At 42.3% G+C, this 17,164-nt stretch overlaps 1 protein-coding gene across 1 annotated transcript in view; it reads right to left on the bottom strand.

Moving 5' to 3' along the window:
* Positions 1-6,708, bottom strand: part of LOC8029092 (diacylglycerol O-acyltransferase 1) — a 154,413-nt gene extending 147,705 nt beyond the window's left edge. Inside the window, exon 1 of the mRNA XM_029978203.4 lies at positions 6,452-6,708. Within this exon, the coding sequence (XP_029834063.2) occupies positions 6,452-6,573 (122 nt within the window). The 5' untranslated portion in view covers positions 6,574-6,708. The remainder of the gene's footprint in view (positions 1-6,451) is intronic.
* Positions 6,709-17,164: the final 10,456 nt, after the last annotated feature.

The following is a 17,164-nucleotide window of genomic DNA, read 5'->3' as shown; positions in this document are numbered from 1 at the left end:
ACTTCGAGGGTCAAGAAACTGCGGAGAATAACATTCGATCATCAGGCAACACTGCCTCGCAGAGTTTGTACGGATGATGCAAATTACTAAGCTGAAGTAAAGCCTAAAAACGACCCAGAAAATAAAAAATTATGCACAAGATTTACACGACCAGGCCTATAACAAAACAATTTAATTAACAAATTAAACAATTAACCTATGGCTATAATAGCTTGCACTTGAATCCCTAAAAACAGTGGTACTAATTTGTAAGCAAACCTACTTTTGGGTATATATGTTTACATTTTTTAACGAATTAAAAATGTTTTGTAGCCATTCAAGATGGCTACCGTTCAACCGGAACCTCCGGTCATATACAAAAATGCATTAACGGCAGCGTCCCTATTGTAAATTTTACTTTTTAATTGCTTTACTGTTTACACATTTAGTCTAAAATGATTTTATGTGTACACACTTCGACATACATTTGTGCCCTGTTTTCGTACTACAAGCAAATACGATAAAACAATAAGGTAACGACCTATTGTCAGGACTATTTCCCGTACTATTGCCTAAAGACATGATACGGAACCAATTTATAGATCATTAAACGTAAAAGGCACATTTTGGCGCCTTCACAAAGAAATCGAGGAATTAAAATTGAAATTTTCAATGCTCACGTCAGTGTTGGTTAGAAATATAAAAAAAGTGCTAGCTTTAAACGTTCCTGAGATACTTTCCACCCACTCTAAAAAGTAAATACTTAGAAAATGTTATCGGCGTCAGTTTAAAAGAAGCAGATTTCACCTAGATTTTCTACAATAATGCACATATAAAAAAAATAGACTTGTGAGTTGCATTTCACCTAGATTTTCTACCATAATGCAACTATGCGCGTGCCCATGAAGATCGTGCTTCCTAGTGTGAGCACAACTAAGCATCACTTGAAGTATTTTACAACATACATACATACATACATACATATATACATACATACATACATACGTTTCTGCACAATGAACAAGTACATGAACATGCATTATCCAGGTCCGCAAAAACGAACATGTGTTGCCCGTTTCAAAGAAACTGATAATGGAAAGACCGCCGATGTTTCAGATTCAATATTTGAAGCTTTCGACTAAAATACAAACGCCCAGTGTTACATACAGGAAGTCTTGCATTCGTCCGTGTGTGCACCGTGTTTTGTGGACAGGGTGTAACTTACAATTAATTACGACACAAACGTTCATAACTTTCGGCAGGGGAAACACCAAAATTCTCGTGAAAGGTTCACCGAAATGTACCTTGGACGACATTGTAATAACAGTAAAATAATACAAACACAAAATAGCTGTTTTTTAGGTACAATTTAGACATGATTGTCGAAGTCGACTTCAAAACGATCTGTTTAAGGTTAAGCAAAGCTGTTCACAACACTTAATTAGATACGTCAGCGAAGAACTACACTATGTAGCAAAAGTTCACAATTTCATTTGAAAAGCAAAAGCGTTTAGTTGCGATTGCGATGCAGTACTTTCCTTAATGCCCCTGTCACCTAGAAAGATAAGGTACCTTGAAAGAATTCCCACAGCTGTGTTTAACGTATAGTTGAGAACATCTTTCTGGTTTACGCTAGATTGCGCTGGTTAATATAAACCCTACAAATATGAAAACTCCGCTATATGGACAAAATTTTAAGGAAAAAACTGGGTAAATGCACTAATTTCTTGTCTTGTTATGGAAAAACTCACATTATGGACGTTTAGGGGGGAAGGGGGGTGTCTGTAATAGACATGACTGTATACATTTATCAGGAAACCATTTGCCACCAACAATTGTCATGCCTTTTTTTTTTTAATGCAGACCGCCACACTTCCTACTATCTCCGTCAAACGCGACATGTGTTTTCGGTGCCGCTAGCGTACTGCAGGTGGTCGTCATTGCCCGGAAGTCTCCAGATTACTCAAACCGCTTTTTGCACGCTGGAAAATTTTGGGATACAAATTGTTCGGAAAGACTTGAATGAGAACATGCTCGACAGAAATCTGTCTGGTTGGGAAAAGATGAGGTTTAGATGGAAGAGCTCCAACCAATATCCCCAAAAAACGATTAAGCCCGACGTTTCAAAATCTGCGCGGTTTTGAAACGTCGGTTTTGAAACGTTTCAAAGCCTGCTCGCAACTAAGAAGAAGATGAAAACTGCTGCTGCTCCTCGGCGATTTAGTCGCCCCTAATGAATAAACCGAGCAGGTTTTGAAACGTCGGGCTGAACTTTTTTTTTTTAAATTTTGGTTGGAGTTCTTTCGTCTAAACTTAAAATTAATCGGAAATCATGCAAATCGGTAATCGGTTTGGTGCTCACAGTAATAACACTGCTCGTAGATATATCGAAGCCGCTGACTTTTTTTTTCTTACTTTTTGTTATTGTAACGCGCTCTAATCAAACAACAGGGAATCAACCAGCGGCGAAAGTCAGCCACATGTCCTGTCAATAAGAACGCACGCGTGTGATTGTGCGTGGGGCGTACTGGTCACGGGAAATCCAAGCATGCATGACAAACGCCACGGTACGCGCTGGCTTGGGAGGTGGTATCCTCCATCGGTTAATTTTTCCCCGTTCTTTCCGACTCAGGGTGGCATGTAACATGTAGCCATGCGCTACTGAAATGTTATTGATCTTGGTACAAAGCGTTTGAAAATGTTCAAACAAAACGCTTCGTAATACACGAAGGGGCTATTGAACATTAAGAAATGTCCTCGTTCAAATAGCAGGCGAGCTCAAATAGCATAAAATTTCGAAAACGCGCGTCCGAATGGGAGAACTGTACTACCCGCGAGCTCGTATGCTTGGCGAGGCGATGAAACGGAGTTTTCTCGGCATTCTATTGGCACGCCTCTCTTGACCCTTTTACTGAGGCGGTCGCCCTTTGCACAGCGCCCCTGACTTCTTCCTACCATATCGCCTGACGCATGCCGGAAATGACAACACGCCCTCCTCGTGAATTTTACGGTTGTTTCTAAATAAATCTAAAAGCCCACATCAACAGCGGCGAATCTGTGAGGTAATAATAATAACAAACCATGCTAGTTGGTGCCACGCCTTAATTTTTAAGTCTTTCCTCTACTGTCGCAACTTGCTGCGAGTACCAGAGTCGTTATCGAAACTATAGATACGTTAAATACCAATTTTAAAGTAATATCTCAACATGCCTTACTTCACAGACAAGATAAATAATCAGAAGAAAGATTATCGTACGCTCCAATTTTAGGGCGCAGATATCCCACGACGAGGTTCCTACGAGGCGACCAGCTCGCTAGCGATAAGGGCAGCTGATTGCCGGCGAGATTATTGAGAAGATACGTGGCTCCGGAGCCAAGAGAGCAGACTTCGAGAGCCGTCCAAGAGGTGAACAGGCGCACAGGATTAGTTCAACCGTTCTCGAGTATCCCACGGGCAACTGGATCCGAACGCTTGCGGCGGGAAAAGTACCGTATGATCTGTTCGAGTTCAATGACCTCCCTTCCCCACATACGAACACGCGCTCTTCACGACTCTGAAGTACGTGACATACTTCGCGCTTCACATCACCTCGTACGGAATCGCTGTCCTTGAGCATCACGTCGCGATAACGCAGGGCATCGTCAAATTGTCACGCTCAACCCGAGAGGACGTACATGTCTATGGTGTGCAAAAACGCAGTCTTCTATGAAGGCTTGTGCCACCGATCTGGTGTCAAAACCCATCTTTCAATAGAAACCCTTAACATACAATCAAAAGGTACCAAAGGAAAATTGTCAAGAAAGCAATTATGTTGGAGATTGACGACAATCCCTGAAACCTACCAAAAGATATGACCGGCGTTGATATTCCAAACATCTCTCGAGCTCAAAAAATTGCGAGGCCGTCATGACTCTGCCGCAATTTGACACTAATTAACATGCTCGCTAAAGCGTAAATGCAAACGATTTAATCGAAGCTGGATAAATTTTAAGCAGCGCGAAAGATTGTTATAACGACGATGTCGATGGGCAGGAATGGTCCCATACCCCCAAAGAGGGGCATGACAGCATAACATTTGGTCTTGATTTGCATATCCCAGTCCATCTGGCATGATTCGAAAATAACACTCGTTAAAAATTGATTCAACGGATCGAATCGTGCAGAAGTTGGGGATCGAACCCAGGAGGTTCTGCAGCACAAGCTGTCGCTCCCCTCTCCGAGCTGAGAGGTATTAGCCCACTCGGTCACCGATCCCCCCGACTTGGTGCCCAGAATATGTTTTGATTCACTGATTGAGAGCAATGTTATCTGTCTCCGGCGTTCCTGGAAATGCTTATGTGGCTCGGTATCCTGCAGAATATCCAAGTTAAAGTGACTCGTTTCACCGAACACGTGCCCATACAAAAGTGTCCTATGGTCGGCTAAAGAAAATTCTTTGTATGGTCGGCTTTAGCTATTTGGCCCAATCAGCTAAAGAATTTTCTATAACCGTCTTTATCATTTTAATAGTCGTCTTTATAGGCCTCTTTAGCTTTGCCTATGGCCCTATCACTGTCCAGCCATAACGCTGTTTAGCTTTTCTAATAGCTGACTCTCTCAGCAGCATGCTATAGGTGCCTACGGCTTTTCCTATGGTGTCTTTAGCGATTTATATGGTTTGCTAAAGAAGACTGTATGGGTTTTCCTACGGCTCTCTTTAGCCCGCACACAATAAAAAAAAACTTGTTTTTCAAGTTCCCCCGACTTTTTGAACGCTACATAATAGATACACATACATATGCGTCACTGAACACGCAGAATACACAGAACACACGCAGAACACTCCTCCTCATAACAGCAACAACGCAGCGACACCGCACCCCGCACACCCCTATACGTATGCTAAGTTCGCACTACCTCTATATATGGCAGTCTTATTTTTGAATCCGCCTTGGCCGGTGACTGGCGTCATTTGTCGCATAAGCACGGAGAGGCGGAGCAAACATTACTAGTACTTAATACATTATTTGAATTGTCTCTTGGAATAGCCCCTATCTCTTAATTAAATACCATGAAAAAAGCAAATGTACATCACTAGGATAATTAACTAAAAGTTAATAATTATATTTTTAATAAGTTTGATGAATCATGTTGACAATGCAGTCATGAAATAAAGTACGTTGGCGCTGAAGATTGCAATCTAGCTATTGCTTGATTGCAGTCTTCGGTGCCAGTGTAATCTATTTTCACCATGGGGGGTAATAAGTAATTTTAATTGTTGCACACGCATTTCAATTGATTTTTCAGACAAAGAATATTACTGGTTTTCACGACTCGTTGCAGCAACAGTGAACATATCTTGGCTCGTGCTTTTCAACCGGTATTACAGAAATTTAGTATTGCTCTAATTTTCTAACCTGGAGTGTATTTCCTATAAAAAGTAAGTGCCGGTAGTGATTTTCTATAGACGGGTAAAGACAATTTATTGGTTCCCGGTCTTTACTCTCGGGGTCATAGAATTTTCTAGAGGTGGGTAAAGAACATTTGTTACTCCCCTGTCTTTAGAGACAGGACCATAGATTTTTCCATAGCTGGCTGTAGCTGTATTAATGGAATTCTACAGCCGACCACAAAGGGTCATAGGGGGTGATAGTTTGCCATATAATTTTCCATAGACGACCATAGACCATTTTTTTACGGGTGGTGCTGCACAATGGTGTTCTTGCCCTCATCTGGGTAGGAGACGGTTATGACAGCACGCACTCGCGGAATCAACAAGCAGAAGCGATTTTTTTATATTATTGTCAAATATCCATTGGGCAATCATTAACATGCCAGCAAAAATATTACATCAAACGTTTTTTTCTTATTGTGTTTTCTATTTTTGGAGCATTACTACTTCGTGCACTGACGCTGCATATGTCACATGCTTTTACGACTCTGACTGCGTATTATTTCAGTGATCCGTTAATAATTGTGGACTCATTTGTGGCTTTCTACGGGTCTGTCTTTTTAACCTTCCTGTCTGGACCATCTATTGTTCCGCAGTTTGCAAAAAATAGAAATAAAGTCATTTATCCCGGCATAAAACGTCGCATCAACGAGGTTAGTGTACGTGCGACCAGAAGAAACATTATAAACTACGAAATACTGTAATTCGACTTTAGGAAAGGGCTACGTATAGTTGACCGAAAACATGGCAAAACAATTCGATACTAAAGAAGTTTATGCGCTCAGTGCCGTAGTGCAATCTCCGACGCCTCCCAGGCCACGACAAGCAACGCAGGCGCGAGACGTTCACCGGCAAGGAGTCGGCGGAAGCAAACAACGTCAGTGCCGTCAGTGGTCCCCGCCCTTCGCGCCCGGTGACTCCGACGCGCTGCTCGATCACTTCAGCTGTCCTTCGGCGCTCTTCGACGGCTCACGTCGCGCAACGGAGTGCCTCGCCGCCCCCGCACACGATCGCGTCCGCTCGTGCCGGCGACTACTCACGGCGAGTCGGGGGCCCGTCGTCGCTCCTTCTCTTCGTACTCCTTCACTTGTTGGGCACTGGCGAAGCTGAGCGTGCGGCGCATGCGTATTCCACCGCCTTTATCGGCGGGCCGTTCCGACATGCTGTCAAGGCCGACCACCCATTCGATTCTACTGCTGCGCGAGGAGCACGAGGCTCGCCAGTCGCGCTCCGCCACAGCGCCCCTGGCGGAAGGAAGCCGGCCTTCGAACACCGGCGACAAGACGACTGCTGCCCCGACAGTGAAACCGGTACTCGCAGCGCCATCTGGGAGCCTGCGGCGCAGACAGTCGTTACAGCTGGGGGTTACCCGCGCCGTCGGCCGGCCTTAAAAGTAAATGTGAAACGAGGGCTGGAACATCAGATAGGGCTTCCGCGGGCATCGACGGGGGTGAAAAAACAAAAAAAAAAGTTCGCTCTGTATTCCCTACAGCGCGGGTCTCCAAACCCCGGCCCGTGGGCCAGATCCGATCCGCGGAGGTCTTCCGACCGACCCGCGGCTGGCAGCGGTGCTTCCAATAAATCCAGGCCCAAGGCGCGCTTCCAACATCATTAATGTGCCAGTTTGGGCCAGTTGGTTCGAACAGGCCCGCTGCTGGAAGCGGGTCTGCTGGAAGCGACTCGCTTCCGTACACAAAAAGACAAAAAAAAAAGAAAAAAAAAGAACTAGGATAAATTGCACATCGCAGGGTGTGTCCTCTCGTCATATTCATTGAACATTTTCATCACCAGCATCACTATTCTTGGTCCTCCGATGCATATCCGTGTAACTATGTGCGTTGCGTTATAATTCCTTTGCGCTCCTGTGCACATTGTACTTAGTGTTCGGTGTAATCAATTGCATAATATCAGCACCCATTTTATCATTCTCATTAGTATTCTGCCCTGTTGGAACATGGCAAAGTTCTTATAAACATGGATTTACACCCGCTTAGTTTTCTGGGTCCCAATGATTGTGCAATGTCAAAATTAGTTAAATATTGGATTTATAAAGCAAGTAGATGCATTCATCTACGTTGTATCCTTCTTTTGAATGTTCACTCTTACTCTCAATTTTGTATTTAATTGCTTATACATAGAAGTATGTCGTGGGTTTTTTCCTTATTTATATTTCCTTATATATTTTCTGGCCCCCAAGAGAGCGATAGATGCCCGATCTGGCCCCATGGCCAACAGGTTTCGAGACGCCTGCCTCAGAGCTTTTGGGCCGACTGTACCTATGCTCAAAAGATTTCAAAGCAATTAAAAAACTTAATGACCATCAAAGAAAACAAAACACGAATATCCTATTTTTTGTACAGTAGTAACTAACAAAACTTTAATCACGATGTTTTTCTTAATAATAATATTAATATTTATTCCGCTTTCATGTTTGTTTTCGATATTTTCGAGCCCGTCAAAGCCAAAGTAGGCTTGTGGGACATGGCCGGAAGAAGCAGTAGGCCATTATATACATACTTAGTTCACAAACTAACACAAATAAACATTCAGAGCTATCAGGGTGGTGGAGAGGGGGGGGGGGGAGGCGGCAGGCAGTCACTCAGTTTGTACATGGCACAGATAGAGATAGTGAATCACAGTGGACCGGTAGAAACACTATACAGATACGTACAGTTATATATAGAGATACATATAGAGTACACATGTAGAAATGTATACATGCCACGGGCAGAGATAGTCAGTCACAGTGGACCGGTGCAAACACTATAGATATATATATACAGGTAAAACAAAAAGCTTCCGACAAGGTTGTCAAAATAAAGGTAAAAAAAAAAAACATTAGCGAGAGGTTAAGGTAGAGTCAAATCAATTAGAAATTTTTTTAGTTGCTTTTTTGAGCTAAGCTTAAACATGTCATCAGGAATTGAATTAAATATTTTCGGGACATAAATATCACGAGTACCTTGTCCGTAGCGAATATAAGAACGAGGTAGAACATAACAAGGACAATCTCTTAGATGTCGGAAAGACATGCATGTCTTTTTTTTTTTTAAATCCTCCATCCAAGAGTGGCGCAAAATTACCGAATTCACGAGCAACGTTTCGAAGGAAGGTAAACCAAGATACTCAAAGATACTTCCACATTCTGTCAAATCACAGTTATACACCACGCTCTTCAGTAAGTTCCGCAGAATATTATCGATTCGTGCTTGCCATCTCATGGGGCAACTGAAAAGAATAGTAATTTCATATCTTAAAACGCCGTGTACAAGACTGCTGGCAATAGTTCTGCGCACACAGATCGGAGCAAGATATCTAATGTTGTACAAAAGCCAGGCAGTACTTCTGAGGTCGCTACAACTATAGAACAGGTGGGTGTTCCAAGCAAGGTCGCTGCCAAAATAAACGCCCAGGTCTTTAACTGAACTGGCATAACAAACCGCCGTACAGGAGCAAGAAGCACAATCAGAGGTAGGTAGGAATGAACATAGGAATATTCGTCACAGTCTGTTTTAAAGGATTTCTAAAGCATACTAAACTTGTTTTCGAGGTGTTAACTTTGATACAGTTGTAACTCGAAACTTTGATACAGTTAACTTTGATACAGTTAACACCTCGAAAACTAGTTTTCGAGGTGTTAACTTTGATACAGTTGTAACGAAACCATTCAAAGCAGTGAAAACAGCTTGTTGTATTATTTGTACGGCTGATGTATAGTTGGTGTGACACGCGACGTATCATCCGCATATTCAAATATATGACAATTTAAGATGTTTTCTACAAGATCATTCACATAAATATTAAACAGTAAGGGGAATATTATGGATCCTTGTGGAACGCCACACGTAAGAGACACGTTTCTACTCATGTTTAGACCTCCCAGAGCAAGAACCTGCGAACTATTAGAGAAATAATTTGTAAGAAGGATCCGAAAATTGCCACGAAATCCCGGCTTGTGTAATTTATGAAGCAGTATACCGTGGTCGACCAACTCATAAACTTTAAAAACATCTAAAAAATTGGGCGCAGCTGTAGAGATTATTGTCAAAAGCAGGATGGAGGAGGTCCGAAAATTTTTCTAACAGTGAAACAGTTCGAAAACCCTGTACAAAGCCGAATTGTCTCGGTGAAGTTACTGCATGAGAACTTGTTGAGGAATTCTGACGTAGTCATTAGCAAGTGCTTTTCTAGAAGCTGACCTACGACAGGCAATATAAAGATTGGTCGGGAGTTTTCATATTTGTCGTTTTAACCCTCTTTGAATAAAGGTTTAACAAGTGTTGTTTTTAAGGTTCTTGGAATTACACCGGTCGTTATGAAACCGTTTAGCATGAATAAAAGAACCGTAGTTAAAGCCGCAAAATTTCGTAGTAGATTTCTTATCGATATGCCATTAATTCATTTCAGTTTCGTTTCTTTTTTAAACTGAACACCAGAGAATGCAGGTCAACATCAGTGATGGTTGGTGAAATGCTGGTTCCCAAATTGAATTCTTCAGTCTGAAAACGCCGAGAGAAGCCTCAGATGATACTCGTGATGTGCTCGCAAAATAATTCTTGAATGAATTTGCTACTAGCTGGGGATCGTCTTTAAAGTACTGCAACGGAGACTCTGGATGTGTAGTTTTCCCATGGAGTTGGTTGACGATGGACCACGTCTGTGTTGGGTTATTTGCGGCTTTGACAAACTGTTCTCTAAAGTAGCGTCGTTTTGAAGCGATTATCAGCGCACATAATTTATTTCTTTGTTTCTTAAATTCAAGGTGGAGCGCGTTATTGCTCGGGGAACGTTTGGATCGTCTGCACAACAGATCTTTGTATTGGATTGCTTTAATAATATCTGGGGTCATCTAATGGCTTTCCTTTTTTATTCTCCTAAAACTGATTGGACGCTTCGCCTCATTTCTGCAAAACTGGATTTGTTCGCCAAAGCTTTTGTACACTTGACAAGCGTCGTTTGAGTGAAGTAACGAGGACCAAGTGAAATATTTTATAGACAAGTCAAATTTCCGACGATCTACGGTTGAAGTGTCAGTCGTTTTATCTTCGCCTGGATACTTTTGCGTATCATGACAGGAAAGCAAGGGTGTCCACTGGCATGCGGTAAAGTAATGGTCTGCCAGTTTTTGATTGGTTACGATGGATTGACTATTAAAACTAGGACCACGCACGTTTATGCGATCAAGACATGGTGTAACTATTTATCCATTTAAAAACTTTTCCCTTGTTGGAGACTGAATGCTGCATTTATTACCATGAGAATAAAGAAATGCAAGGTAATAAATTACTACCGGTTTGGATGAGACTAATGTATCTATGTTAAAATCCCCCATCACGCACACATGTTGTTCTAACGTTCATGATGATACGACGTTTTCAAATTCTAGAATAAAAATGGAAGCACTGTTTGACGGAGGGCGATAGACTGCCATTAGCAAGAACGAGGTAAGTTTCGTAATTATCCGCAAAGCGACAGATGCAGCATAAAGTAAGGAAATCTTCATTCGGGTTGTGGTGTATACGTCTCTAACAAAAACTGAAATTCCGCCACCGCGTCGATCGGGGCGTGTATAGCAGAAAGATCGATATGCAAGCAAAACAAAAAGTTCCAGCGACTCAGAGGGAGTATTAATTTCTGTTAGAACAAAAGCGTCAATTATGTCTTTTAAATTTAGAGCAATCATCAAAAACCCATCCAAGTATTTTCCTATACTACGAATGTTCAGGTTAAGCAGCCTAAATGAATTACCAGAGGCATGCCTAAAACAATCTTTAAATGCGCATACATCGGGGAAAGTGAAAAAAACTGGTACCCATGAACTCACTTGGTCTTGTCTAAATCGCTCTTTCTGGCATTATGAATAACTGCTGTTCCCTCAGACTTTTTGACGAAAATTCTACCTTCCTTAGTCAAAAAAACAATACTTTGGGTGCCTTTTCTTTCGCTAGCCAGAAGAGTTCCCGCTTTGCCTGTGTTAAGTTTTCATTGAAGAACATTTTGGCAGTGCGACTTTCTCAGAAAGGTCGCGCGGTTTTTTCTAGCTGCAAACCATCGATCCCTGATTGCGACATGGTTGAACTTTACCTTTTTTTTAGGGATTGTGCCCTGTTTTGCAGGAAGGTGGTGAATTGATTCAATATCCTAATGTCAAAATCCCTGCAGGTCGAGTTTCGCCGCGATCTCCGACAAGCGGCGTGTCAGATCCTCGTTTTCAACAACTGGAAAGCCGCAAACCTCCATATTGGCTCTGCGACACTGCTGCTCGGATTCGCTTATTTCAGCCCGTAAGATCTCAAGCTGTGAGGCTGGGGCTGTGATGTACCTCTCAGAAAAGACACCTCAGGTTCGCCCATATTCGCGCGTAGGCTTGCGAGTTGTGATGCTTGGGCAGCAACCGTATCTTTCAAAGCTGCCACTTGAGATTTACAAGCCTTTACAGCAGTTCCGTTTGACTTCAAGCCCTCCATCACGGAGTCATATTGCTTGGAGACAAATGACACTGTGTATTACATCTCGTTTACAGTCTTATTTAGGTTTGCTACTTCTGCTCCTAGGGACAGCAGGTCTTTGGTCTGGCTTATCAAAGCTTTGACTTTCAAGCTAATGTCAGGTACAGCTTTAAGCTGAGCCTGAATAGCAGACAGCTGTGATGAAACGCACGCGTCAAACTGTTCTTTGTCTGTTTGGCTACTAAGATTGCATCGCCTGCTGCGAGGCCTGCAGCTCTTGAACTTCCATACATCTCGTTTTGTATCAGTCATCGCAATAAATGTGTTCGGTGCGATGCCCGAGCAGCCCTGGCCTAAATGATAGCTGCAGTAACATTCAGAACATGTCATGAATCTACCGTCAGCAGGCGTTCGCTTGTGACATGAGATGCACTCGTTGGAATCACACATTGCAGTGCAAATTAGTGCGGGTGACGCTGGAGCAGAGTTACTCGAGATGAGCGGGAACTCGGAAGTTGTCGGTGATATCAACGTAGGTCGTGAACAAAACAACGCCGAAAATCAGCGGCGTAAGGGCAGGAGGCGTGTCATTGACCAGCACAGACCAGCAAGGAGCGGTGTTGTGGCGAAGAGAAACAGGATGGCCCTTCACCAAGTGGAACCGCAAAAAACTTGGAAAGGCCGTCTTTTTGTTGTATTGTGGCGAGCTTTAGGCGACTGAGAAACAGCTTCTGTGTCACGTAGGTCGTCCTGAGTGGAGGCTTCAAGAGAGCCTCTTCCGAAAGCGGCGAAGTTAGTAATCACCAGTGAAACCTAACCGCCAACGATGGTTTTAGGGTCCATGTTTCAACCGTAGAATTTGGTTGCAGAGGATGATGACCCACGTCGTGTCCTCGGCGTCAGTCGACAGGGTCTCGGTAGGTCTCAACTGGAGGCAGCAGGATGCGAAGGGGAAGCGCTCAGTACCAAGCTGAGGAAATAGCGCACCGTGAGATATGTACGCGTAATGAGCGCACGATTTCCACCGTGAAAACAGTGTGTTCAGAGATCATGAAGCCTGAAGGTCTGGGCGGATTCGACGTGGAGCGGTGGCCTGGAGCGATGTTGAACGCTCCGATGCCAGGCACGCAAGTGGCGTCAGTGGTGCTTGGACAAGCTGGCCGTAGGGAACATGGCGACGATCGTGCAGGAGGTTCAGCGATTGCCTCAGACGATTTGCCCGCCTCACGTGGATGGTAGGACGTCCATCGACAGCCCCATAGATACTCACCTTCTTGTCGAGATGGTGGGCCCTCGCAGAAAATTTAAGTCGACGAAATCATTAACATAAAGGCAAATATATGGCAGCGGTCAAAAGGAACGGCGGAGCCCGATGACTGACTTCTTTTTCTTCTTTTTCATATAATAATAATAATAATAATAATAATAATAATAATAATAATAATAATAATAATAATAATATTAATAATAATAATAATAATAATAATAATGTTTATTTTTTGCATGTATCATAATATGTAGAAATACGGGTCTGTCAAAGCCAGTTGAATGACTTGTGGGACAGCACCCTTCAGTTCATGAGTACAAAATGTCCCTCTGATTTGTAGTTCCCGACTCAGGCACTGTTACCACGCTATGGTACTGACGATGATAATTAAAGAAAGAAAAGAGAGAAAAAGATCACGTTTGTTAGCGTTCAGGCAAAACACACACAGGGTCACGCACACACACAGACACACAAATTCATGATGTTTTGCTGAGATCTTGGAGTGCTCGTTTTAGTTTCTTCAGGGAGTCCGCATCATAAACGTCGTCTGGTAGGCTGTTGAAAATCGCTGGTACATAGAAGGCCCGAACCTTCTTCCCATATTTTGTTGTGACAAAAGGTACCTTAAATCGTTCTGTGTGTCTAAGTGATCTAGTAGCCACATGGGGTATCTTATATATATCGTTCCAAAAGTACTTGAGGACTACAGTCTGAACCAAAAAAGCCCTGAAGAAGGGCAAACCTAAGTTGGCGAGTTTTTCCTCTTCGGTTTGCAACGCTGGTCCATAGACAATGCTTTTAAAAATGCCTTTTAAAATTGTATCTAATTTTTTGTACCAGACTTCAGAGCTATGTCCAAATATTGTTATACCATACCGCAAAATTCCGTATACTAATGCTTGAGCTATTGATTTTTTTGTCGAACTAGGTATTAAGGATCGTGTATTGTACAGCAAACAGGACACACTCCGCAGTCTTCTGCAAAGCTGTGAGAGATGACTGTTCCATGACAAATCACTATCAAATTCTATCCCAAGATATTTAACCCTATCAACGTAAGTTACAGGACTGCAGTTGCAAGAAATACACCCAGACGTGTGCATGAAAAGCGGATGGTTGGACGTTAGAATTTTAAGGGGATTATGAAAACAGGCAAGCTTGGTTTTTGATACATTTATCGTTAGACAATTTGCTTCAAACCAGTCGTGTAAACGGCAAGTGTCGTTTTGCAGCGAAGTGATTGCAGTAGCCGGATTAAGGTGGACCGAGAGCAAAACCGTGTCATCCGCGTATTGGAAAAGGCTACAACCGGAGATTGCTCTCGACATGTCATTAACAAAGATGTTGAAAAGGAGAGGCGATAAAACAGATCCTTGGGGAACCCCGGCCTTTAAGTCAATTTTGGAGCTTTGGTTATTGGCTATAGAAACTACTTGTGTCCGACCAGTTAAAAAATTTTGTAGTAAAGAAAAGAAAGGACCGCGGAATCCAAGGTTGGATAATTTTTTCAGCAGAATGCTATGACTTACAGTATCAAATGCCTTGGAAACATCAATAAAGAGCGCGCAGGCGACTTGATTCTTCTCGAAAGCGAGATGCAATTCATCTGTGAAGTTCTCTAACAGCGGTTGGGTGCCACGCCCACTAACGAAGCCATATTGTCTAGGCGAAATATTGTCAAACCTATCAAGGAATGCCGTCATAGTTTCGAGAATATGTTTTTCCAATATTTGTATTATGCAAGGTAAAATTGAAATTGGGCGATAGTTGTCAAGTTTGTTGCGTTCTCCTCCTTTAAATAGAGGCTTCACTAGTGCGCTCTTCAAAGTGTCGGGGATTGATCCGGAAGAAATAAAACCATTTAGCATATAGAGGACCACATGTTTTATGGAATCATAATTCCTCTTTAGATCCTCCGCACTGATGCGATCTACACCAGGCGCCTTGTTTGCCTTGAAGCTGAAAAGCTGGGATCGAAGGTCAGGCTCGGTCATTTGGGGAAGGAAAGCTGAGGCGGAGTTTGAATCTGAAACACATGTTGCAAATAATAATAATAATAATAATAAATAATAAATAATAAATTTGTATTCAGGAACATTCATAAATTCATACAGGAGTACGGGGGCAGTCAAAGCCAACGGTGGCTTGTGTGACGCCGCCCAAAAAAAAAAAGAAAAAAGAAAGAGACAGAGGTTGAATGTCCAAGAACACAGTTAGTAAAAAATTAGCACAAAGAAAGCAGAAAGCGGGAAAGAAAACGATCATAAAGCAGTTAGGAGTGCACAAGACAGGATGACTAATATATACTCAAATGCAAACGTAGTAAATATAGACACAATTGTGAAACGACCAAGAACAAAGTCAGTACAAAAATTCGCAAGAATAAAGCAACGTGGACGTGAAAAACAAGAATAAAGCAGTTAGGAGTGCACAAAACATGAATAATATGTACACAAATACATACGCAACTAAATATAAGCATTATGTAATCTCTCCTCCAGAAAGATGAACTTTCATATTTTTCTTCAGCTGGCTCAAAGAATTAGCCTGCAGAATTTCAGAGTGCAAATTGTTAAATGTCTCAGGCACATAATATTCGCGCGTATTCTTACCATATCGAGTACGAACAAAAGGGACTTTAAATGTTTCTTGAAAACGAAGGGAACGAGTAGGTACGTTTTTTCTCTTGAAATCATCAGACCAGAAGTAACGTTGGACAACAGTTCGAGTAAAAAGACTTCTGAGACATGGGAATTGCAGGAAATTAAACAGGTCACTGTCGTCAGGTATTTGCAAGCCGTAAGATACACTTTTCAAAATATTTTTTAAAATGCTATCTATTTTACCATGCCACTGGGTAGAACAGTTCCCAAACACTGTAATCCCATACCTTAACACGCTATATGCCAGTGTGTGGGCGATTATTTTACGTACAGAAAACGCCATAAGCGATTTGGTGTTATATAAAAGACAACTTACACTCCTTAGCTTTGCACAAAGTGACACGAATTGAGCATTCCAAGTTAGGCCGCAGTCAAATAACATTCCAAGGTACTTGACAGATTCAACATATTCCAATGAAACACACTTGCATGATACACATTTTGAGTGATGTAAAACAAAAGGGAAATCCAGACGCACGTATTTAAGGGGATTATGGAAACAGATAAGTTTAGTCTTATTTACGTTAACATCCATAAGGTTTCGCTGAAACCAGTCCATGACTGTAGTCGCAGCACACTGTAGTGAGCGGGCGGCATTTTCAAAATTAAGATGTCGAGTGACTATTACGGTATCATCCGCATATTGATAAAGCTTGGCTTCAGAGAGAGATGTTGAAATATCATTAACGAACAGATTAAATAGAAGTGGAGACAAAATTGAGCCCTGGGGTACCCCTGCTCTTAGCATTGTTCGCGGACTGCGGGACTCAGCTGCAATTACAAGCTGTGAGCGATTTAAAAGGTAATTGGACAGAAAAGAAAAAAACGGGCCACGAAAGCCGTAGCTATGCAGCTTTCTCAAGAGGACTGAATGGCTGACCGTATCAAACGCCTTCGATACGTCTAAAAAAAGGGCACAGCTTACAAGATTTCTTTCAAAACCGGAAAAGAGTAAATCAGAAAAGTCTTCCAGCAGAGGTTGAGTACCTTTTCCCCGAATAAAACCAAACTGACTAGGTGAGAGAACATTATGCACGTCTAGAAAGGATGACATAACTTGGAATACGTGTTTTTCTAGGATTTGAACAATAATTGGTAATATAGAAATTGGGCGGTAATTTTCAATCTTATTCGCTCCACCTCCTTTGTATAAGGGCCTTACAATAGCAGTTTTTAGTTCATCTGGAAGAACGCAACTCTCAATAAAGCCATTCAGCATATGAAGCAATACATGCTTGATAACCTCATAATTTCTGCGGAGATCGGAAACTCGGATGCCGTCAATGCCTGGAGATTTGGAAGACTTGAAGCTAAACAGTAACGAGTGCAGGTCGACATCATTGAGTGGTGGAAGAAAAGCAGAAGCTGCGACGA

Source organism: Ixodes scapularis, unplaced genomic scaffold, assembly GCF_016920785.2.
Source record: "Ixodes scapularis isolate PalLabHiFi unplaced genomic scaffold, ASM1692078v2 PGA_scaffold2__306_contigs__length_199485367, whole genome shotgun sequence".
NCBI classification, from domain to species: domain Eukaryota; kingdom Metazoa; phylum Arthropoda; class Arachnida; order Ixodida; family Ixodidae; genus Ixodes; species Ixodes scapularis.
Note: the sequence above shows the minus strand (reverse complement) of the source record. Positions and strands in the feature narration are given on the sequence as shown.